General features: G+C 44.5%; 1 protein-coding gene across 2 annotated transcripts in view; it reads right to left on the reverse strand.

The window, feature by feature from the left end:
• Window positions 1-2,460: 2,460 nt before the first annotated feature.
• The window catches only part of LOC118376715 (nuclear receptor subfamily 5 group A member 2), a 193,374-nt gene continuing 169,725 nt past the window's right edge, over window positions 2,461-26,109 (reverse strand). For both annotated transcript variants that reach the window (XM_052475433.1, XM_052475432.1), the window contains one exon: window positions 2,461-4,129. In XM_052475433.1, the coding sequence (XP_052331393.1) occupies window positions 3,882-4,129 (248 nt within the window). In that variant the 3' untranslated portion in view covers window positions 2,461-3,881. The remainder of the gene's footprint in view (window positions 4,130-26,109) is intronic.

Here is a 26,109-nt window from a genome sequence, read left to right on the forward strand (position 1 = left end):
AAAAAATAAAAATGAATGGATGAGAGAGAGAGAGAGTCACCTCTACAGGAAGCGGCAACAAGGCGTTGTTGGCATGTAATTATTTATTGAAATATGAGGAAAAAGTCCATCAGCTTTGAAAGAACTCCCCAGACCAGGAAGTGACATGAAAGGGTGGCAGTATGACAGCGATGGGAGGAGGGGGAGGGGGGTTCATAGACAGGAAGAGGGGCAGCACGTTCAGGAGAGGTGCGTGTGTTTGAGGACATCCAAGGCATCTGCACAACTTTACCAGAACACACAGAATGAGAAGGGACTGATAGAGATTGTCAATCAATACACACAGTTAATTATGGAAGCAGATTCATGCCAAAACAAATACAAAAACGAAAAACATTGAAACATAAATGCATATTTGAGCATTGTTTTTCAATATCAGTGTTTTTGTTTTTCACCATAGTGCTTCGTTAAAAAGACTTGATAGATTTTGACATCGATGACTTAAATGCAGACGATCATATACAGTATATAATAATAATAATAATATATAATAATAATATACAGTATATACTTGACAGGTTTGTGTGTATCACGAATGATTGGGGGCCTTATGAAGTCAGTGTTTGGTAAAAGTGTATAAGACAACATCAATATAATTCTACAAACTGACATTACAAAATGCCAAACTTCAGGAAGGCTGGGGGGCTGTTTGTTCAGTTACGACACATCACAGGTAACCACGGCTCAAACTTATGGACGGCTGGGGGAGAAAGCTGTTTGTTCGTTCAATTGCGACACATCACAGGTAAGCACAGCTCAAACTTCTGGACGGCTGGGGGGGAAAGCTGTTTGTGCGTTCAGTTACAACACATCACAGGTAAGCACAGCTCACGGGACCAATGGCGTCTTTGGTATAGAACAAACGGCACTGAAATGTGAAGCTAGTTGAAATTCAACACGAAACAACTGATGCAAGTACAGTGTCAGTCATACCCATTAACTTAAATACAATAATTACACTCCCCTAAATATTTATTGAGACAATGAAGCTACATTTTAAAATTTGGCTCAATACTCCAGCCTTTTAGATTTTAGATCAAATGTCTCATATAAGGTCGACAGAACAGTCAGCTTTTTTTTGTTGAGAGTATTTTCATACAGTCAGGTCCATAATTATTGGCATCTTTTGACCCCTATTTTTGTTTAAAGAATGTTTTATTAAATGTTAGACAAAATATATTTCTCTGAGCAATTGTTTTAGTATAAAATAAAGAATGATGGAGTAAAAAGACACATTTTACATTTTCGCTTCACTGTCCAAATACATTTGGAGAGGAGTGTATTTTTTTTTTTATAGACAATTAATAAAAACTAAATTACGGAGATCATTATGAAGATCATTGTTTTGTTCCTGAACTGCATCTATAATAAGTAAAAAAATAAAATAAAATAAAAACATGCAACACTAAACAAATATGTTTGGATTTGTCGCCTTGTGCTTATAACACACAAAAGGACAAAACCAAGATGCAATAAGTTATTTTCATTTTTAAGTGTAACCAGTGACATATACCGGTAGAACATTGAAAAATAATTTTAAAAAGTTCTACAAAAAACAAGTGTTCGAAACTCTTACACAATATGCAAAAACATTTGAATGCCAACAGAAAAAAAAACAGTTAGAATTAGAGATTTGAAGTGAGAGTCCTTTCTGATTTTGTGTGTCTCACAACATAATTAAGTACTGGGTAAAGAAACAAAGAACAAAACAGTATAACACTGTACACACCTAAGAAAGCAGAACCAGAATCTATTTTGTGTTTTTTGTTTTTTTTCTGTAAATCATTGTTTTGCAGTTTTCTTCCTCACAGTTCTCTTCCACGGGACAGCTTGAACGTAAAACACCTCTTGAATGATTGAATTTTTTAAATGTATATAACATTAATACTTTATATATATTTGTACATAATTTCATTCACATCTGCACGGTTAGCTAGCATGGTAATGAAATAAGGCAAGACTCACATGACTGTGACATCACAAATGTATAATACTGATAGTTAAGGTTTTGTTACATTTTTGTTTGATGTTCTGCAGCAAGCTTTGGTCTGTTCAGACTAAAGGCAGAGTTTCCTCCTGGGGGTGGGGAAGGGGGGGGGGGGGACACACAACATCCATAATATTATTTTCTAATTACTTATCTATGGTGTGTAAAATGTGTTTTACTTATGTAAAGAACCGTTTTGGGAAGGTTGGGGGGAGATTATAGGGTGGTTACAATGAGGAGCATCAATGACCAAGAGGAGGAAATAACTGCCATTTACTAAAATGTTGTTTTTTAAATCTTATCTTTTTTTGTTCCGTCAAAGTTTTCATACATTTTGTTCGTTGTGTGTGTGTGTTTTATATATATATATATATATATATATATATATATATATATATATATATATATATATATATTTTTTTTTTGTATGAAGGATCAAAAATGACTTACTGACTGTCATATGAGTCTCTGTCAGGGTCTGACCTTTTCAGCTGTTTTCTATTGCTGTCTGACTGTCTGGCCTATTAGCATTCCAGACTGCGTGTCTTTGAAACAGGTGACAAAAGAGACTCTTGCCCAGCTGACAGGCTGCTCTGGGCTGTCCAATACATTACCCAATACAGCCCAATACATTACCAACCCTGCCAACCATGGGCCAGTCTAAAAAAAGAGCGCTCCAAATTCCTTTAACCAAAGTCCCTGCTCCCCTTTGAAGACCTCACCACAGACATCATAGGGTCCGTGATCATAAGGTGGTTGGATCTCTCTCTCTCTCTCTCTCTCTCTCTTCGTTGCTCAAAACCCTTTAACCCCTCTAGGGTAGGGGGCAGCATTTTTTCATTTTGGATGAAAAGCATGCCCAAATTAAACGGCCTGCTACTCGGGCCCAGAAGATATGATATGCATATAACTGGTAGTTTTGGATAGAAAACACTCTAAAGTTTCCAAAACTGTTAAAATAGTTTCTCTGAGTATAATAGAACTGATTTAGCAGGCGAAAACCTGAGAAAAATCCATTCAGGAAGTAGTTTTTTTAGTTGGTTTTGTAGTTTTCTGCAACCTCACTGGATGTTGGCCAGATGGGATGCTAGCGTCCCACATACCCTAGAGAGGTTAACAGTGGGAGAGGTTTTTACAATACTCATTGGTTTTGTTCCTTCAGTTGGTCCTTGTATCACCTTGATGGTTTGTATTTTTATTCAAAGCAGACAAAAAGGTCCCATGAGACGAATGGACAGTTCTCAAGAATTTCAGCTGTTTCTCTCCGTCTTTGGAAGCTTTAAGCTGAGCTCCAGAAGCATCTGTCTTAGAGTGAAGAGATGTGTGTGTGTGTAATATCTATGCATATTGTATGAATTTGAACGTGTGAGTGTGTGCCTTAATGTGTGTATATTTGTGTGTGTACGTGCGTGTGAGTGCCTAAATGTGTTTGTATGTGTGTGTTCGTGTGTATGCGCGCGCGTATGTGTGTGCACAGCATGTGTAAGTGCGGGTGTCCATTTCTGCATGTTCTTTTGCCTGTGTGTGAGTGCCAGGATGGTTGATCGTTACGATAAATGAGAAGAACGGATGCCTCCTGCCCCAGAATCACTAAGTCTAACTTTAACATGGGAGGAGTCTGTTCTGGGTCGGTTTCTGTTCTGCAGGCAAGGACTTGGGTCTAAACCAACAAAACAGAGTCTGTTCTGAGTCGGTTTCTGTTCTGCAGGCAAGGACTTGGGTCTAAACCAACAAAACAGAGTCTGTTCTGGGTCGGTTTCTGTTCTGCAGGCAAGGACTTGGGTCTAAACCAACAAAACAGAGTCTGTTCTGAGTCGGTTTCAGCCAAATGATCAGGATCCCATCTGGAGTCTCATCAGGCTCTCTTGGCGTGTAGCATCTCGATGAGCAGGTTGTTGCAGGGCACGTCTCCGTTCAGGTGCTTGTAGTACAGGTACTCCTCGGCCTGGAGGCTGATGGCTCGGATCTCAGGCAGCCGCAGGAGCAGCTGGCCAAACCTGTCTGTCTGCTGGGGGTAGTTGCACATGACGTAGTCCAGCAGCACCGCGTTCACTTGTTCCTGGACACTCTCCACCAGGTGGAAGTTCTCCAGGTTCTTCACGTCTGGAAAGAGGAAGAGTTGGAGAATAGGAAACGGTGGTTAGCATGTTGAGGAACTGAAATTGTCAATATCCACAAAAGCAGAGTGGTTTTGCGTTTATCAATTATTTCACAGACGCAAGTTTAATAAAAAAGAAAAACCTGCAGACGTCACATGATGCCCTTAGACTGAGTTCAGGTCGTAAAAAAGTGCCCTAAACATACACCTTAATGAAAGTATTGAAGAGGCTACCATGTCAGTCACGGAAAGTATCCCAAAAAACAAAATGGACGACATCTCAACATTATGTTTACATTTAGTTCACATAAAATGTAGATGAGATGGACATGTTCAATCCTTAGTAAATGCTCTGATCAAGAGACTGAAACAAAAGGGGGCAACTTGGTACTCAGCATGATTTTTAATCAAAGACCGAATTTAAAAAAATATATATATTAAAAATTCACACCCCCTGTATATTTTCCCCTCCGGATCCTCACGAGAATAAGATGGAAAGAGAATGAAATGAGAAAAAAAACACTTTTCCTTTGAGAGTCTCTACCCAGGAGTATATGAATTATTTAGGTCAGCATTACAGCCAATCGCCTTCTCTTTAAGACTCATCATTCCCCATTTTAAAACGAAACACCTAGACAACTGTACTCATGGAGTTGCATTGTATGGACATGTCAATGCCCCTGTGCACAAGATCGGTGTGGAAGAACTCCACTGGCCTGCAAAGAGCCCTGACCTCAACCCCATCAAAAACATTTGGGATGAATTGGAACGCCGACTGCGAGCCAGGCCTAATTGCCCAACATCAGTGTCCGACCTCACTAATTCTCTTGTGGCTGAATGGAAGCAAGTCCCCACAGCAATGTTCCAACATCTAATGGAAAGCCTTCCCAGAACAGTGGAGCCTGTTGTAGCAGCAAAGGGGGGGGACCAACTCCGTATTAATGAGCCCACTCAGGTTGAGCTCTGGGAGGCCCTGTTCTCTCCGTGCTAATAGAAAGTGATGGGGTTGTCATGTTGGGCTGAAACACACACTAAGAACAGCCCTCCCACCCCGCCCAGCCAACACTACTGAACCAGCTGACACACACACTAAGAACAGCCCTAACCCCCCGCCCAGCCAACACTACTGAACCAGCTAACACACACACTAAGAACAGCCCTCCCACCCCGCCCAGCCAACACTACTGAACCAGCTGACACACATACTAAGAACAGCCCCAACACCCCGCCCAGCCAACACTACTGAACCAGCTGACACACACACTAAGAACAGCCCTAACACCCCGCCCAGCCAACACTACTGAACCAGCTGACACACACACTAAGAACAGCCCCAACACCCCGCCCAGCCAACACTACTGAACCAGCTGACACACACACTAAGAACAGCCCCAAACCCCGCCCAGCCAACACTACTGAACCAGCTGACACACACACTAAGAACAGCCCCAACACCCCGCCCAGCCAACACTACTGAACCAGCTGACACACACACTAAGAACAGCCCTCCCACCCCGCCCAGCCAACACTACTGAACCAGCTAACACACACACTAAGAACAGCCCTCCCACCCCGCCCAGCCAACACTACTGAACCAGCTGACACACACACTAAGAACAGCCCTCCCACCCCGCCCAGCCAACACTACTGAACCAGCTGACACACACACTAAGAACAGCCCCAACACCCCGCCCAGCCAACACTACTGAACCAGCTGACACACACACTAAGAACAGCCCTCCCACCCCGCCCAGCCAACACTACTGAACCAGCTGACACACATACTAAGAACAGCCCCAACACCCCACCCAGCCAACACTACTGAACCAGCTGACACACACACTAAGAACAGCCCCAAACCCCGCCCAGCCAACACTACTGAACCAGCTGACACACACACTAAGAACAGCCCCAACACCCCGCCCAGCCAACACTACTGAACCAGCTGACACACACACTAAGAACAGCCCTCCCACCCCGCCCAGCCAACACTACTGAACCAGCTAACACACACACTAAGAACAGCCCTCCCACCCCGCCCAGCCAACACTACTGAACCAGCTGACACACACACTAAGAACAGCCCTCCCACCCCGCCCAGCCAACACTACTGAACCAGCTGACACACACACTAAGAACAGCCCCAACACCCCGCCCAGCCAACACTACTGAACCAGCTGACACACACACTAAGAACAGCCCTCCCACCCCGCCCAGCCAACACTACTGAACCAGCTGACACACACACTAAGAACAGCCCTCCCACCCCGCCCAGCCAACACTACTGAACCAGCTGACACACATACTAAGAACAGCCCTCCCACCCCGCCCAGCCAACACTACTGAACCAGCTAACACACACACAGAACAGCCCTCCCACCCCGCCCAGCCAACACTACTGAACCAGCTGACACACACACTAAGAACAGCCCTCCCACCCCGCCCAGCCAACACTACTGAACCAGCTGACACACACACTAAGAACAGCCCTAACACCCCGCCCAGCCAACACTACTGAACCAGCTGACACACACACTAAGAACAGCCCCAACACCCCGCCCAGCCAACACTACTGAACCAGCTGACACACACACTAAGAACAGCCCTCCCACCCCGCCCAGCCAACACTACTGAACCAGCTGACACACACACTAAGAACAGCGCCAACACCCCGCCCAGCCAACACTACTGAACCAGCTGACACACACACTAAGAACAGCCCCAACACCCCGCCCAGCCAACACTACTGAACCAGCTGACACACACACTAAGAACAGCCCTCCCACCCCCCCCAGCCAACACTACTGAACCAGCTGACACACACACTAAGAACAGCCCCAACACCCCGCCCAGCCAACACTACTGAACCAGCTGACACACACACTAAGAACAGCCCTCCCACCCGCCCAGCCAACACTACTGAACCAGCTGACACACACACTAAGAACAGCCCTCCCACCCCGCCCAGCCAACACTACTGAACCAGCTGACACACACACTAAGAACAGCCCTCCCACCCCGCCCAGCCAACTGGTTTTGAATTAATTGTCTTTGTTTAAAAGAACAACAAAAATAGATTTTTTTGCAATGCACACGACCCACAACTTGGTCCCGTCCCACAGTTTGGTAACCATTGCATTAGGATACAAAACACAAAGTCCAGGTGTTTCAATCCATTTTTATTCCATTCGGTGACTAATGAACACAACCCAGCTGTCCTTGATGAAGACACTGACAATATGGTGACTATATTGAAAATACGCTGTATCATTGTCTGTTATAAATGTGATCTCGATGATTCAGAGAGGAAAAGAGACAGGATTAGCTTGGATCACTGGCAAACACATGAGATGAAATGTAAATGTAAATGTAATGTTACCGTGGTTTTATTGTAAGACATTTCTCTAGGTGTGTGTGTGTGTGTGTGTGTGTGTGTGTGTGTGTGTGTGTGTGTGTGTGTGTGTGTGTGTGTGCAACCCAAACTACCGAGATTTACAGCCCAATGTCTCTGTAAGGCTAATTAGAGAAATGTTTAGCAAAAAAAAGCACATTTTAATTGCTAATTCTTGTCAGGCTCCTTTTGATAAAAAAATGATGAAAGGGGTTCAACAAAGCACTATGATGATCGATGACAACAGATGATCTCTTTTCTCCTGCAAGCAAAACCCACAGGTTTGCAGTGCAAGGAATTATCCCCAATTTCGTCATTCACCAATAGCGAGAAAGAGGGCTTGATGAAGCCATGGCGATGAAGGGAGGTTGTATTGTTGTATCATTCTGATTACCCCTAGCCCAAAAGTCAGGTTGGAGCTAAGTACCACGGTAAGCACTCCTCCACCCCTCCTCTCCCTCCATTGAGTCACTAAGGGACTAATTATCAATCAGTATACTCCAGCACCACGCTCAGCGCACAGATGGAAACCCTGAGGTCCTGTGGAATACACTGGTTCATTTAACAAGCAATCTATGTTACACACACTGTGGGGCGGGGGGTGGGGGGGGAGTGGGTGCTCTGGTTAGAAACGCATCTGACCAAGAAATTACACTACCATGGGGTAAGTGTTTTTCTCTCTGACAATTTCTGCTTAAACAGGACGGATTCATATCAAGAGAAACAGTTTTTACAAATGGTCGTTTTTGGTCTATAGCAATCAACACATACATCACAAACAAATATGATATTCACTACCTAATCTTCCAATCTTTCTGTCACAAAAATAACTGTCAATAAAGGTTACCATGTGTCCTACAAGCAACTAAATGTGTGAGTGAACAATGAGCCAATCTGTTAGTGCAGTTCAAGGGGTAAGACACCCTCGAAAAACAGGTTTCTAAACTCAAGGGTCTTTTCCTTGGTTAACTAAAGGTTACAAGCTTTAATAAAAATGACCAATCCCTGCTAGGATTCACATGACCTCTCCATTCTACTTTCAGGCTAACTTTGCATCTTTAAAACGATGAGATCATCGGAGCATAACAAACATTAAAAATACCTTTGTAAATATTGAGTCTGACCCCCTTTTGAGTTTGACCCCCCGTAATATTGAGTTTTGACCCAATCATAACAGCCTGAATTCGTCTGGGCTTGGACTCTAAAAGGTGTCGAAAAGCGTTTCGCAGGGTGGCTGGCACATGTCGACTCCACTGCTTCCCACAATTGATGTCCTTTGGGTGGTGGACCAGTCAATTGATGTCCTTTGGGTGGTGGACCAGTCAATTGATGTCCTTTGGGTGGTGGACCAGTCAATTGATGTCCTTTGGGTGGTGGACCAGTCAATTGATGTCCTTTGGGTGGTGGACCAGTCAATGGATGTCCTTTGGGTGGTGGACCAGTCAATTGATGTCCTTTGGGTGGTGGACAGAACTCTGCAGGCTATCTTTGCAGTAGATTGCAACACCGCCCCCTTTGGCAGTTCTATCTTGTCTGAAAATGTTGTAATTTGGAATTAAAATTTCAGAATTTTTGGTGGTCTTCCTAAGCCAGGATTCAGACACAGCTAGAACATCCGGGTTGGCAGAGTGTGCTAAAGCAGTGAATGGAAAAAAACTTAGGGAGGAGGCTTCTAATGTTAACATGCATGAAACCAAGGCTATTACGGTTACAGAAGTCATCAAAAGAGAGCGCCTGGGGAATAGGAGTGGAGCTAGGCACTGCAGGGCCTGGATTCACCTCTACATCGCCAGAGGAACATAGGAGGAGTAGAATAAGGGTACGGCTAAAAGCAATAAGAATTGGTCGTCTAGAACGTCTGGAACAGAGAGTAAAAGGAGGTTTCTGGGGGCGATAAAATAGCATCAAGGTATAATGAACAGACAAAGGTATGGTAGGATGTGAATACAGTGGAGGTAAACATAGGTATTGAGTGATGAAGAGAGAGATATTGTCTCTAGAAACATCATTGAAACCAGGAGATGTCATTGCATGTGTGGGTGGTGGAACTAATAAATTGGATAAGGTATAGTGAGCAGGACTAGAGGCTCTACAGTGAAATAAGCCAATAAACACTAACCAGAACAGCAATGGACAAGACATATTGACATTAAGGAGAGGCATCCTTAGTCGAGTGATCAAAAGGGTCCAGTGAGTGGAGTGGTTGGTTTGGGGGTCATGGCGATTTAGACAGCTAGCCAGGACATCGGTAGCAAGCTAGCATAGGATGGAGGTCTGTTGTTAGCCACCTCTTGCGTTCCGTCAGTAGATTAGTGGGGTTCCGTGTGGTAGAGGGGATTAGTCCAAATCACACAACAACAAAAATAAAATAAAAACAATAGATATAGTTATAGAGGCCCAAGAAGAAACATAATAATAATAAAAATAAATAAATTGTCCGATTGTCTATTCTGAGAGCAGCCGGTAAGACAGCTAACGGTTAGCAGGCCGCAGATGGGCGTTCAGGAAACGTCGCGACGGAGGAGCCAGCCGGATCTCCTTCGGGTAGATAACATCGGCAGTCCAATGGATGTCCTTTGGGTGGTGGACCAGTCAATGGATGTCCTTTGGGTGGTGGACCAGTCAATTTATGTCCTTTGGGTGGTGGACCAGTCAATTTATGTCCTTTGGGTGGTGCACCAGTCAATGGATGTCCTTTGGGTGGTGGACCAGTCAATTTATGTCCTTTGTGTGGTGGACCAGTCAATGGATGTCCTTTGGGTGGTGGACCAGTCAATGGATGTCCTTTGGGTGGTGGACCAGTCGATGGATGTCCTTTGGGTGGTGGACCAGTCAATTGATGTCCTTTGGGTGGTGGACCAGTCAATTGATGTCCTTTGGGTGGTGGACCAGTCAATGGATGTCCTTTGTGTGGTGGACCAGTCAATGGATGTCCTTTGGGTGGTGGACCAGTCAATTGATGTCCTTTGGGTGGTGGACCAGTCAATGGATGTCCTTTGGGTGATGGACCAGTCAATGGATGTCCTTTGGGTGGTGCACCAGTCAATGGATGTCCTTTGGGTGGTGGACCAGTCAATTTATGTCCTTTGGGTGGTGGACAAGTCAATTGATGTCCTTTGGGTGGTGGACCAGTCTTGAAACACAAGTGAAACTTTTGAGCGTGAAAAACCCAGCAGGGTTTCATTTCTTGACACACTCAAACCGGTGTGCCTGGCACCTACTACCATACCACAAAGGCACTTAAATATTTTGTCTTGACCATTCACCTTCTGAATGGCACACATACACAATCCATGTCTCAACTGTCTCAAGGTTTTAAAAAATCCTTCTTTAACCTGTCTACTCCACTTCATATACACTGATTGAAGTGGATGTAATTTAGTGACATCAATAAGGGATTATAGCTTTCACCTGGTCAGTCTATTTCATGGAAAGAGCAGGTGTTCCTCATGATTTGTCCACTCAGTGTGGAACTCTATGACTACTTTATTTTATTTTACCTTTATTTAACTAGGCAAATCAGTTAAGAACAAATTCTTATTTTCAATGACGGCATAGGAACAGTGGGTTAACTGCCTGTTCAAGGGCAGAACAACAGATTTGTACCTTGTCAGCTCGGGGGTTTGAATTTGCAACCTTCCGGTTACTAGTCCAACGCTCTAACCACTAGGCTACCCTGCCGCCTCTACACTCTAACCACTAGGCTACCCTGCCGCCTCTACACTCTAACCACTAGGCTACCCTGCCGCCTCTACACTCTAACCACTAGGCTACCCTGCCACCCCTATGAAATCACTGCTGTCAATCATTCCTGTACTCATCCCTTTTTTTTGTACGTTCTATTTAACTAGACAACCTGCTGGCCTGGATGGGTCCAATCGGGCAGAGGGGCGGTCCTGGAACCCACTGACCCCCAGCGCCCAGGTGGGAAGGAGGCGACCCTGGGACAGTGATGTGTGTGGGTGGGGGGGTGGGTAGCTGATGCTGGAAACAGGGCCGAGAGAGGAGGGCAATGTCCGCCCTGTCAACTCCACGGCCCAGTGTGGTGACGTTTCTACTGCTGAGATGTTTGTATTGCTGAGTCACTGGGAGAGTAGCGCTGTACACTGCATGTTGTTTCCACTGACAGGAAGTGTCAGTGGATGAAACAGTGGGAACTGTTGATGTTCTACACACAAATACCGGTTAACACTCACTGAAACCCATACCTGCTCACTGAAACACATACCTGCTCACTGAAACACATACCCGCTCACTGAAACACATACCCGCTCACTGAAACACATACCCGCTCACTGAAACACATACCCGCTCACTGAAACACATACCCGCTCACTGAAACACATACCCGCTCACTGAAACACATACCTGCTCACTGAAACACATACCTGCTCACTGAAACACATACCCGCTCACTGAAACCCATACCTGCTCACTGAAACACATACCTGCTCACTGAAACACATACCTGCTCACTGAAACACATACCTGCTCACTGAAACACATACCTGCTCACTGAAACCCATACCTGCTCACTGAAACCCATACCTGCTCACTGAAACCCATACCTGCTCACTGAAACCCATACCTGCTCACTGAAACACATACCCGCTCACTGAAACACATACCTGCTCACTGAAACACATACCTGCTCACTGAAACCCATACCTGCTCACTGAAACACATACCTGCTCACTGAAACACATACCTGCTCACTGAAACACATACCTGCTCACTGAAACACATACCTGCTCACTGAAACACATACCCGCTCACTGAAACCCATACCCGCTCACTGAAACACATACCTGCTCACTGAAACACATACCCGCTCACTGAAACACATACCCGCTCACTGAAACACATACCTGCTCACTGAAACACATACCTGCTCACTGAAACACATACCTGCTCACTGAAACACACACATGGGGCGGCAGGGTAGCCTAGTGGTTAGAGCGTTGGACTAGTAACCGTAAGGTTGCGAGTTCAAACCCCCGAGCTGACAAGGTACAAATCTGTCGTTCTGCTCCTGAACAGGCAGTTAACCCACTGTTCCTAGGCTGTCATTGAAAATAAGAATATGTTCTTAACTGACTTGCTTGGTTAAATAAAAAAATAAAATAAAAATACCTACTCATTGAAACACATACCCGCTCACTGAAACACATACCTGCTCACTGAAACACATACCTGCTCACTGAAACACATACCCGCTCACTGAAACACATACCCGCTCACTGAAACGCATACCTGCTCACTGAAACCCATACCTGCTCACTGATACCCATACCTGCTCACTGAAACCCATACCTGCTCACTGAAACCCATACCTGCTCACTGAAACACATACCTGCTCACTGAAACCCATACCTGCTCACTGAAACACATACCCGCTCACTGAAACCCATACCTGCTCACTGAAACCCATACCTGCTCACTGATACCCATACCTGCTCACTGAAACCCATACCTGCTCACTGAAACCCATACCTGCTCACTGAAACCCATACCTGCTCACTGATACCCATACCCGCTCACTGAAACCCATACCTGCTCACTGAAACACATACCTGCTCACTGAAACACATACCCGCTCACTGAAACACATACCCGCTCACTGAAACACATACCCGCTCACTGAAACCCATACCTGCTCACTGAAACACATACCTGCTCACTGAAACACATACCCGCTCACTGAAACACATACCCGCTCACTGAAACACATACCCGCTCACTGAAACACATACCTGCTCACTGAAACACATACCTGCTCACTGAAACACATACCCGCTCACTGAAACCCATACCCGCTCACTGAAACACATACCCGCTCACTGAAACACATACCCGCTCACTGAAACACATACCCGCTCACTGAAACCCATACCTGCTCACTGAAACACATACCTGCTCACTGAAACACACACATGGGGCGGCAGGGTAGCCTAGTGGTTAGAGCGTTGGACTAGTAACCGTAAGGTTGCGAGTTCAAACCCCGAGCTGACAAGGTACAAATCTGTCGTTCTGCTCCTGAACAGGCAGTTAACCCACTGTTCCTAGGCTGTCATTGAAAATAAGAATATGTTCTTAACTGACTTGCTTGGTTAAATAAAAAAAAAAATAAAAAATACCCACTCATTGAAACACATACCCGCTCACTGAAACACATACCTGCTCACTGAAACACATACCTGCTCACTGAAACACATACCCGCTCACTGAAACACATACCTGCTCACTGAAACCCATACCCGCTCACTGAAACGCATACCTGCTCACTGAAACCCATACCTGCTCACTGATACCCATACCTGCTCACTGAAACCCATACCTGCTCACTGAAACCCATACCTGCTCACTGAAACACATACCTGCTCACTGAAACCCATACCTGCTCACTGAAACACATACCCGCTCACTGAAACCCATACCTGCTCACTGAAACCCATACCTGCTCACTGATACCCATACCTGCTCACTGAAACCCATACCCGCTCACTGAAACACATACCCGCTCACTGAAACACATACCTGCTCACTGAAACACATACCCGCTCACTGAAACGCATACCCGCTCACTGAAACGCATACCTGCTCACTGAAACCCATACCTGCTCACTGATACCCATACCTGCTCACTGAAACCCATACCTGCTCACTGAAACCCATACCTGCTCACTGAAACACATACCTGCTCACTGAAACCCATACCTGCTCACTGAAACACATACCCGCTCACTGAAACCCATACCTGCTCACTGAAACCCATACCTGCTCACTGATACCCATACCTGCTCACTGAAACACATACCTGCTCACTGAAACCCATACCTGCTCACTGAAACCCATACCTGCTCACTGAAACCCATACCTGCTCACTGATACCCATACCTGCTCACTGAAACACATACCCGCTCACTGAAACACATACCCGCTCACTGAAACACATACCCGCTCACTGAAACACATACCTGCTCACTGAAACACATACCTGCTCACTGAAACACATACCTGCTCACTGAAACACATACCTGCTCACTGAAACACATACCTGCTCACTGAAACACATACCTGCTCACTGAAATGCATGCACGCGCACCCACAAACATGGTCTACACTTCATTGTTTCCTCCAATGGGCTTTCGCCATTGATCTGCCATGAAGATACAAGGTTGTATATAGAGTACACACACTATTTTCCATCACGCTCTACTCTACCGCTGGTTGCAGACACAGGACCAAAGGAGGCTCTGGGAAATAAATTATGAAAAACATATTTTGAATATATTTTCATTAAATTAACACGTACAGTGATTATTAAAAAAAAAAATAAGACTGCATGGGGGGCTTTAAAGGGATAGTTCAGTTTTTTGACATTTTAGTCATTTAGCAAACGCTCTTATCCAGAGCGACATTGAGGAACAATTAGGGTTAAGGGCCTTGCTCAAGGGCACATTGTCAGATTGTTCACCTAGCCGGCTAGGGATTCGAACACTTTTAATATTTCTTTTTTTACCTTAAAAGGGCAGGAAAGGAGCAAGGAGAGGAGAGGAGAGGAGAGGAGAGGAGAGGAGAGGAGAGGAGAGGAGAGGAGAGGAGAGGCTTGAATGAGAGAATTGGTAATGCATTATCTAAAACACTGCACTACTCAAAATGACACCAATGCCCAATTCTACCCCACTCCAACCAGACTCAACCAGACAGTGTGTAATCAATGATACACACACACACACACACACACACACACACACACACACACACACACACACACACACACACACACACACACACACACACACACACACACACACACACACACACACACACACACACACACACACACACTTTGCATCGTTGGAATCTTAATTAAAGTCCCTGTCTTTCCTTCCTGCCTTGCACAGTCAACTCCACTACTTGCATTAGCCATGGGCCCCCGTCCTCACTCCTTCTGGCCCCCTTCCTCACCCCTTCTGGCCCCCTTTCCTCACCCCTTCTGGCCCACTTTCCTCACCCCTTCTGGCCCCCCGTCCTCACCCCTTCTGGCCCCCTGTCCTCACCCCTTCAGGCCCCCTTCCTCACCCCTTCAGGCCCCCTTTCCTCACCCCTTCTGGCCCCCTTCCCTCCCTTCTGGCCCCCCGTCCTCACCCCTTCTGCCCCCTTTCCTCACCCCTTCTGGCCCCCTTCCCCACCCCCCATTTTCTCTCCTCCCCCTCGCATTTTCTCCCCCCATTTCCCCCCTCACCCCTTCTGGCCCACTTTCCTCACCCCTTCTGGCCCCCTGTCCTCACCCCTTCTGGCCCCCTTCCTCACCCCTTCTGGCCCCCTCCTCCCCCCATTTCCCCCCCATTTTCTCTCCTCCCCTCCCCCCCATTTCCCCCCTCACCCCGCCGCCCCCGCCCCCATTCTCTCTCGTCCCCTTCCCTCCTCTCTTGCCGATGGGTATTGGTGGTTCTGGTGATGACGCTGATGAGAGGAGTAACTGGTTTGCCTTCAGCATGCACTTCCACTGTCCAGGCTAATTACATGCGCACGAGAGAGAGAGAGAGAGAGAGAGAGAGAGAGAGAGAGAGAGAGAGAGGGAGAGAGAGAGAGAGAGAGAGAGAGAGAGAGAGAGAGAGAGAGAGAGAGAGAGAGAGAGAGAGAGAGAGAGAGAGAGAGAGAGGGGGGCACGTCAAAACCTCCTTGTTTATGATAAAGTGACAGAAAATCATTGGGGGGGGTCAAGTATGCCGCTCCCCCCCTAAACTCCCGGAGCAGCAGAAACCCTACCAAGTGTAAACTTCAACACCTAATGAGACCATTAATGGCCAGCTCCCATCAATATATTTCTCTCATTCTTTTTCGGACAAAATTTGAATGAATAATTCAACAAGAGGGGGATGTATATTTTCTGTTCGAAGGACAGTTAATCCATAGTGTCATTTTTTTCTCTCTCTTCTTTTTCCCTCACTCTTCACACATCCTGTTTCCCCTCTTCTTCCTGTTTGATGATGGAACAGAAAGAGGAGAATGCTGACTAAAGGATGTGGTTGTATTTTGTATCTTTATCACCCCTTTTATCTCTCTGCCTCTGTCTCTCTCTCTCTCTCTCTCTGCCTCTTTCTCTTTCTCTCTCTGTCTCTTTCTGCCTCTCTCTGTCTCTCTCTGTCTCTCTCTGTCTCTCTCTGTCTCTCTCTGTCTCTCTCTCTCTCTCTCTGCCTCTCTCTGCCTCTCTCTGCCTCTCTCTGTCTCTGTCTCTCTCTGTCTCTCTCTGTCTCTGTCTCTCTCTGTCTGCCTTTCTCTGTCTGCCTCTGTCTCTCTCTGTCTTTCTCTGTCTCTGTCTGCCTCTCTCTGTCTGCCTCTCTCTGTCTCTCTCTGTCTCTCTCTGTCTCTCTCTGTCTCTCTCTGCCTTTCTCTGTCTCTCTCTGTCTTTCTCTGTCTCTCTCTGTCTTTCTCTGTCTCTCTCTGTCTTTCTCTGTCTCTCTCTGTCTTTCTCTGTCTCTCTCTGTCTTTCTCTTTCTCTCTCTGTCTCTCTCTGTCTCTCTCTGTCTTTCTCTGTCTCTCTCTGTCTTTCTCTTTCTCTCTCTGTCTCTCTCTGTCTCTCTCTGTCTTTCTCTATCTCTCTCTGTCTTTCTCTGTCTCTCTCTGTCTTTCTCTGTCTCTCTCTGTCTTTCTCTGTCTCTCTCTGTCTCTCTCTGTTTGTGATTTTAGTCCCCTGTCACGTGACGTGGGAGTTGACTTTAGTGTAAATTGGAGGGCCATGTAATCGGGGGGGGGTATTGCAACATGGCATGTTTGGTCGTTTCCTGTCGATGCTGGCTTGATTTACAAGAGCATTGGTTCTTTGAGTCTTTCCCGTGTAGCGAAGGGTGTAAATAATAAAATAAATAAAAAAACAGCATTACAGGGGGAATCTAAGAAGCAACTCGTATGGAGAAAAACAAATACAATATTCAGTCAATCAGGGTCTCTTGCTTTGTTATTGATAGGTTGTCAGGAGCTGCACTGAAGCAGAAAAGTATTGCAAATCTGTCCGAAATCATTTTCCTGATCACACCAGTTTTGACTCGGGTGATTTACAGTAGCAAAGACAGTGGGATGAAAAGACACTATCAGGAATGAGGGATCGGAGAGGGCACAACAGAGCCGACTACTTGGCAGAGGAAACTCTCGCATGTCTATCTCCTATAACACAGTATTGAAGTGAACAGTCCTACACTTCAAAATGCCTGGAATAACAAATGCCTATGGACACCAATGACCCCAAAGGCATCTGCCACCACTGCTCCAAGACAGCTTCATAATATCACGTCCATGTGTGAGCTTGGTCCTAGAACACACACCAGTGGAGGCTCCTGTGAGGAGGAAGGGGAGGACCATCCTGCTCAGTGAATTTCATTGTTTTTTAAAGGTATCCTTTTTTAGATAAAACTATACTACAGTAGCCTTAGCAGCACTCTGTAGGGTAGCACCATGGTGTAGCCGGAGGACACCTTCCTCCTCTTGGTACATTGACTTCAATACAAAACCTTGGAGGCTCATGGTTCTCAGCCCCTTCCATAGACGTACGCGGTAATTCTGATAACTTCCGGAGGATGTCCTCCAACCTATCAGAGCTATTGCAACACGAACCCTCATTCATCACAGAATCTATCTCACCGATCGATAAGACAGAAACTGCAAGTGTCCCTCTGCTTTCCTGTTTTATAATAAACTGACAGGCTTGTAATAAGGTCTAAGAGAGAGAGGGAGAGGAACAGTTCCTCCCTGCACCAACATCTATAGCTCACTCGTTCCTAAATCAAACCTAGTGGGTAGAAGAGGAGGAGAGATGAGGAAGAGGGGGGAGAGAGAGGAAGGAGAGATGAGGAAGAAGAGGAGGAAAGGAAGGAGAGAGAGGGAGAGGAACAGTTTCTCCCTGCACCAACATCTATAGCTCACTCACCCCTAAATCATACCTGGCGGGTGGAGGAGGAAAGGAAGGAGAGCTGAGGAAGAGGAGGAGAGGAGGAAGAGGGGAGATAGGGAAAATATTTATTTTACAGAGAACTTTACAGGACATGTGTCGCTTTAGTGTGGCCCACTAAAGCTGGGCAGTATGTTGACAAGGACAAAGCGGACAAAGATGACAGGACATTCGCTGTCGTACTTCTCTACCTGTCGTCTGGAGGGAGAGTTAAAAGTCTGCGTCAAATTCTACAGCATCCAAACAGACATAATAATAATAATAATCAAATAATTTAATGGGTGATTATTTTTGTCCTATTTCAAACATTTTCATTATTAATACCCAGGTGCTAGGCTGCCAGACACCTTTTATTACGGTTACTGTACAGTACAGGCTTCCAATTCTCATCAGGTTGGTAGTGGATCGGACTGTAGTCCAGTCAGGCTTCTATTTCTCATGAGGTTGGTAGTGGATCGGACTGTAGTCCAGTCAGGCTTCTATTTCTCATGAGGTTGGTAGTGGATCGGACTGTAGTCCAGTCAGGCATCTATTTCTCATGAGGTTGGTAGTGGATCGGACTGTAGTCCAGTCAGGCATCTATTTCTCATGAGGTTGGTAGTGGTTTGGACTGTAGTCCAGTCAGGCTTCTATTTCTCATGAGGTTGGTAGTGGATCGGACTGTAGTCCAGTCAGGCATCTATTTCTCATGAGGTCGGTAGTGGATTGGGACTGTAGTCCAGACAGGCTTCCAGTTCTTGCTGCATGAACTGACATGTTGTCCACCCAATCAAAGGATAAGAGAATGAATCTAGTACTGAAAGCATAATCTACAGCTAGCTAGCACTGCAGTGGATACAATGTGGTGAGTAGCTGACTTAAAGAGAGAGTATTTGAACAATGACCCGTGGCCTATACATTGCCTTTACTTCCCTAATCTCACTACATTTGCACAGACTGTACATAGATTTTCTATTGTGTTGTTGACTGTACGTTTGCTTATCCCATGTGTAACTCTGTGTTGTTGTTTTTGTCGCACTGCTTTGCTTTATCTTGGCCAATAAAGGTGAAAAAAATAAATAAAGAGTTTTTAACAAATATTTTTCTTCCAAAAAACAGGAGAAGCGAGAGAGAGAGAGCGGGAGAGCTAGCTATATACATAAAAAATAATAATAATTAACTTTCACATTCTCTTTCTCTTTCTTAGCTAGTGTCAAACGCAGCTAGCTAGTTTAGCCTACTCAAACACCTGGGTCAAACAGTGAGGGGTGCTATGTTAGCTAGTTGGCTATGGCTATCTAACAGAGAGGGATGCTATGTTAGCTAGTTGGCTACGGCTATCTAACAGAGAGGGATGCTATGTTAGCTAGTTGGCTATGGCTATCTAACAGAGAGGGATGCTATGTTAGCTAGTTGGCTATGGCTATCTAACAGAGAGGGATGCTATGTTAACTAGTTGGCTATGGCTATCTAACAGAGAGGGATGCTATGTTAGCTAGTTGGCTACGGCTATCTAACAGAGAGGGATGCTATGTTAGCTAGTTGGCTATGGCTATCTAACAGAGAGGGATGCTATGTTAACTAGTTGGCTACGGCTATCTAACAGAGAGGGATGCTATGTTAGCTAGTTGGCTACGGCTATCTAACAGAGAGGGATGCTATGTTAGCTAGTTGGCTATGGCTATCTAACAGAGAGGGATGCTATGTTAGCTAGTTGGCTATTGCTATCCAACACTGGAACTCTTCCAAGTCAAGGTGAACTTTTGGTTTTATTAATATATTGCCACCGGGGCCCGCCGGTGTAACTGCTAAACTGCTTGCTGACTATACACTATACTGCATGATTGTAGAGGGTTTACTAACACGTTAGTTCTAGTAGCTATGTTGACTATGACTGACAAATGATGTAGGCTGTGTGTAGCAGTTATGATATGAAGATTTGGCTTGAAAAGTTGTTTTGGGCCTGGTCACAAGACAGCTGATGTGTTGTGCACAAGAAGTCCACAAGCAAAGGGAAAAGGTGAGAAAAGGAGAGAACGTAGATAGATGTGAGAAGGAATTGTATATATATACAACGAGCAGTTGGTATGAAAGTGAACTGTGTTTGCGTGTGATCAGGGGGTATATTCACTCTGCCGATTATGTTGAAAAACGTTTCTTAAACGCAAGTAAACGGAACAAAACAGGGATAAAAATACCTGAATTTGTCCAATAGAAAATCTAATTTGCAACTGTTGGAATAATGATTACACCCTAGATCAGCTAGATGCAGGCAAGAGGGTGCAAGGCGGTATTGAATGTGTCACTGGCTGCCACCTTGATTACTCTAAATGATCTCGACCTGTGTGCACCTACTTGAAAAATGTCATTCATAGGCTAGGTTGTAGCAACCCCATGATGGGTAGAGGGAACATTTGAGTATAATGTATTAGCCTAAACCTATTGATGTTACATTGAACTGGGTGAATGGAATATGAACAACAGTCATCCAATATGCTGTAATAGAAATAAGGCCATGTTCATCAAAAATATAATCCTCCTCCCTAATCATAAACAGCACCAACCGTCACGGACATACACCCCCCCACCTGTTAATAATAATAATACCTGTTAAAGGAGAATGGAATTCCACTCTCCTTTCATATTCCATCCATTTCATTGACAGACCGATATGAATGAAGTGGGAGAGGCAAGTGAGAGACAAATACAACTAGGAAGGTGACAGACCCGGGATTCAAACTCCCGCCTAGAGGGGCAGTGGGCAAGCTGGAGTCGGCAGCTCTAGCACTAGACCAGACTCATGTCGGGCACTTGGCCCCCCCATTAAAGTTATGTACAGTTATTCCACCGATAGACACGTCCGCCCTGCGACCTGCGACCTCTAACCTTACCAACAGATATTTTTTTCACACGCATGGATGTCCATTTTGGCTCTTAGTTGGTTTTGATTGATTGATACCTCTAAATGTGTCTCTCCCCTCTTGGCCCTTGTTTCCAACACTTGCCCCGGCCTGCAGGTTTACATTACACTCAACAGCGAGCTCCACAGACAGCTTTGTTACTTTAGATACACGAGCACAAGCAGGGAAGGGCAGGAGGAGGGGTCTGTTTGTGGGGAGGATGCCTGTGTGTCCAGAGAACAAGAGACACGGCCAGAGCACCTGTCAGATCATCTGTGCTTAAACCATTTAATCACACTCTCCAGTGTGTGACAGGGACAGCTTTATAGATGACCACAGAGGAAAAATCCCTGGTTGGGATCGATGGAGAAATGACAGTTCTTATGGTAGGGCTGGTGTAATTTATTTATTTATTTTACTAGGCAAGTCAGTTAAGAACAAATTCTTATTTTCAATGACAGCCTAGGAACAGTGGGTTAACTGCCTGTTCAGGGGCAGAACGACTGATTTTTACCTTGTCAGCTCGGGGAATTGAACTTGCAACGTTCCAGTTACTAGTCCAACAATCTAACCACTAGGCTACCCTGCCACCTCTACACTCTAACCACTAGGATACCCTGCCGCATCTACAATCTAACCACTAGGCTATTGCCCAGGTACTGTCCAGGTACTTAGCAGTCGACGCTAGCCCCTAAAACATGCTTCCGACATGTCAGGTGCTTCCTAAGCCATTTCTGCACTAGAAATATCGATCATGTGATTGATTGAATATCCATCTAAAACTATCCTCAAACCAGTACAGTATCTTACATTATGAAACATTACTATTCATAATTTCTTACCACATTGGAAGACGATTAATTAACATTATCTGCGTCCAATGGGGTAAGACATTCAGACTAGGTAATGTTAGGTAATGTTAGGCAATGTGGGTAATGTTGGGTAATGTTGGGTAATATTAGGTAATGTTAGGTAATGTTAGGTAATGTTAGGCAATGTTGGGTAATGTTGGATAATGTTAGGTAATGCTGGGTAATGTTAGGTAATATTAGGTAATGGTAGGTAATATTAGGTCATGTTGGGTAATGTTAGGGTAATGTTGGTTAATGTTAGGTAGTGTTAGGTAGTGTTAGGTAATGTTAGGTAGTGTTGGGTAATGTATGGCAATATAAGTTAATGTTAGGTAATATTAGGTAATGTTAGGTAATGTTAGGTAATGTTAGTTTATGTTAGGTAATGTTGGGTAATGTTGGGTAGTGCTGGGTAATGTTGGTTAAGGTTGGGTAATGTTGGTTAATGTTGGTTAATGTTAGGTAATGTTATGTAATGTTAGATAATGTTAGATAATGTTAGTTCATGTTAGTTAACATTAGTTAATGCTAGGTAATGTTACATAATGTTAGGTAACAAGTGTAGTTTCAAGATAATGTACAGGTTTGATGATAATTTTAGATCTCTCATAAGATCACCAGGCTTTTATCTGAAACATTTAGTTTAAAATACATTAGCTAGAAGTAATGCACTTCCATTTAGTTTAAAATAAATTAGCTAGAAGTAATGCACTTCCATTTAGTTTAAAATAAATTAGCTAGAAGTAATGCACTTCCATTTAGTTTAAAATAAATTAGCTAGAAGTAATGCACTTCCATTTAGTTTAAAATAAATTAGCTAGAAGTAATGCACTTCCATTTAGTTTAAAATAAATTAGCTAGAAGTAATGCACTTCCATTTAGTTTAAAATAAATTAGCTAGAAGTAATGCACTTCCATTTAGTTTAAAATAAATTAGCTAGAAGTAATGCACTTCCATTTAGTTTAAAATAAATGAGCTAGAAGTAATGCACTTCCATTTAGTTTAAAATAAATTAGCTAGAAGTATGCACTTCCATTTAGTTTAAAATAAATTAGCTAGAAGTAATGCACTTCCATTTAGTTTAAAATAAATGAGCTAGAAGTAATGCACTTCCATTTAGTTTAAAATAAATTAGCTAGAAGTATGCACTTCCATTTAGTTTAAAATAAATTAGCTAGAAGTATGCACTTCCATTTAGTTTAAAATAAATTAGCTAGAAGTATGCACTTCCATTTAGTTTAAAATAAATTAGCTAGAAGTAATGCACTTCCATTTAGTTTAAAATAAATTAGCTAGAAGTAATGCACTTCCATTTAGTTTAAAATAAATTAGCTAGAACTAATGCACTTCCATTTAGTTTAAAATAAATTAGCTAGAAGTAATGCACTTCCATTTAGTTTAAAATAAATTAGCTAGAAGTAATGCACTTCCATTTAGTTTAAAATAAATGAGCTAGAAGTAATGCACTTCCATTTAGTTTAAAATAAATTAGCTAGAAGTAATGCACTTCCATTTAGTTTAAAATAAATTAGCTAGAAGTAATGCACTTCCATTTAGTTTAAAATAAATTAGCTAGAAGTAATGCACTTCCATTTAGTTTAAAATAAATTAGCTAGAAGTAATGCACTTCCATTTAGTTTAAAATAAATTAGCTAGAAGTAATGCACTTCCATTTAGTTTAAAATAAATTAGCTAGAAGTAATGCACTTCCATTTAGTTTAAAATAAATTAGCTAGAAGTAATGCACTTCCATTTAGTTTAAAATAAATTAGCTAGAAGTAATGCACTTCCATTGGGGTAAGAAATTATGACTAGATAACATGAGATAACGTTAAAACAATCAAATTGAATCTGAAAACAAAAATCTTTGTTTCAAAAGAACTAGCGTTTTACAATGTAGGCTCCCTTTATTTATTTTTTACCCTTCTTGTATTCTAACACCCCCGGCTCTCCACTGGGCCCTGGGTAGCCCGTCCTCTCCTCCACGCCCTGGCAGGGCTCAGACTCTAATTGGCGGAGAGCAGCAGCTAGCGCCTGGGCTATAGTAGCGCTGCTGCACCCATGGTGAAACATTAGCATCGTAACGAATAATAATAATAATAATATATGCCATTTAGCAGACGCTTTTATCCAAAGCGACTTACAGTCATGTGTGCATACATTCTACGTATGGGTGGTCCCGGGAATCGAACCCACTACCTGATAATAACCTCAATCTGTGACTACGGGGACCACCAGTCATGTAAACAGGAATTCTGATGCTGCCGTATAGGCTCACTACAGGGCCACCCCTCCTCCTCACACACACAAACACACACACACACACACACACACACACACACACACACACACACACACACACACACACACACACACACACACACACACACACACACACACACACACACACACACACACACACACACACACACACACCACTACCCGTGAAAAGCGTTCGACGGCCGTGCAGCTGAAAGTGTGTGTAATGAACTTGTGTCCATTGATGGAGAATGAGAGGCGTTGCGAGCGGCCTGTTTGTCCCAGCAGGACCTGCACAGATCTCATAAATGTCTGAGCAGCTCCACTCCTACCCTACTGATTCTGTTTAGGATTCCGCTTCAAATGAGGTGATGGACAGCTCGGAGGTTGGAGGAGTGATTTATTTAATTATTTCTCCGTAATTCGTAGAGAATCACTTTGAGGAGACTTTGGTGTTGAACAAGGAAAAGTTACATATATATTTTTTAAAAGATGTCAGAATGCTGAGCGAACGGCGCCTGGGAGTGAAAATAAGGTGGGGCTGAAAAGAAATCCAGCCAAATATGTTCCGTAGTGCAGTTCTCTCATGTTCTCATACAGATAGAGGATGGGGTGCCCAGAAGGCCCAAACAACCCCAGGCCGAAGAAACTTATGATTGGTATTTCCAGTGCAGATATCACTTGGGAAGCACCTGACATGTCGGGAGCATGTTTTAGGGGCTCCCGTCGACTGCTAAGTACCTGGACGCGGGGGACAGCCCGGAAGACCAACACAGACTTCTGTAGCCTCGGTCAAAAAAATCATTTTCTGTTGCTGCTTGTAACTGTTAATGTTGATACATCAATAGCCGTGCTAGGAAAGCAGAGGAGCTTAATGGGAGGGCCGAGAATGTTAGAGATACGGAGGTGCCTGCCTCTAAATCACAGAATCTATCTCACCGATCGATAAGACAGTAACTGCAAGTGTCCCTCTGCTTTCCTGTTTTACAATAAACTGACAGGCTTGTAATAAGGTCTGGGAGAGAGAGGGAGAGGAACAGTTCCTCCCTGCACCAACATCTATAGCTCACTCGTTCCTAAATCAAACCTAGTGGGTAGAAGAGGAGGAGAGGAAGGAGAGATGAGGAAGAGGAGGAGAGGAAGGAGAGAGGAGGAAGAAGAGGAGGAAAGGAAGGAGAGAGAGGGAGAGGAACAGTTCCTCCCTGCACCAGCATCTATAGCTCACTCACCCCTAAATCAAACCTAGTGGGTAGAAGAGGAGGAGAGATGAGGAAGAGGGGGGAGAGAGAGGAAGGAGAGATGAGGAAGAAGAGGAGGAAAGGAAGGAGAGAGAGGGAGAGGGAGAGGAACAGTTCCTCCCTGCACCAACATCTATAGCTCACTCACCCCTAAATCATACCTTGTGGGTAGAAGAGGAGGAGAGGAAGGAGAGCTGAGGAAGAGGAGGAGAGGAAGGAGAGAGGAGGAAGAGGGGGAGAGAGAGGAAGGAGAGACGAGGAAGAAGAGGAGGAAAGGAAGGAGAGAGAGGGAGAGGAACAGTTCCTCCCTGCACCAACATCTATAGCTCACTCACCCCTAAATCATACCTGGCGGGTGGAGGAGTAAAGGAAGGAGAGATGGAAGAGGGGAGAGAGAGAGGAAGGAGAGACGAGG

This window comes from Oncorhynchus keta, chromosome 22, assembly GCF_023373465.1.
Source record: "Oncorhynchus keta strain PuntledgeMale-10-30-2019 chromosome 22, Oket_V2, whole genome shotgun sequence".
Classification (NCBI taxonomy): Eukaryota; Metazoa; Chordata; class Actinopteri; order Salmoniformes; family Salmonidae; genus Oncorhynchus; species Oncorhynchus keta.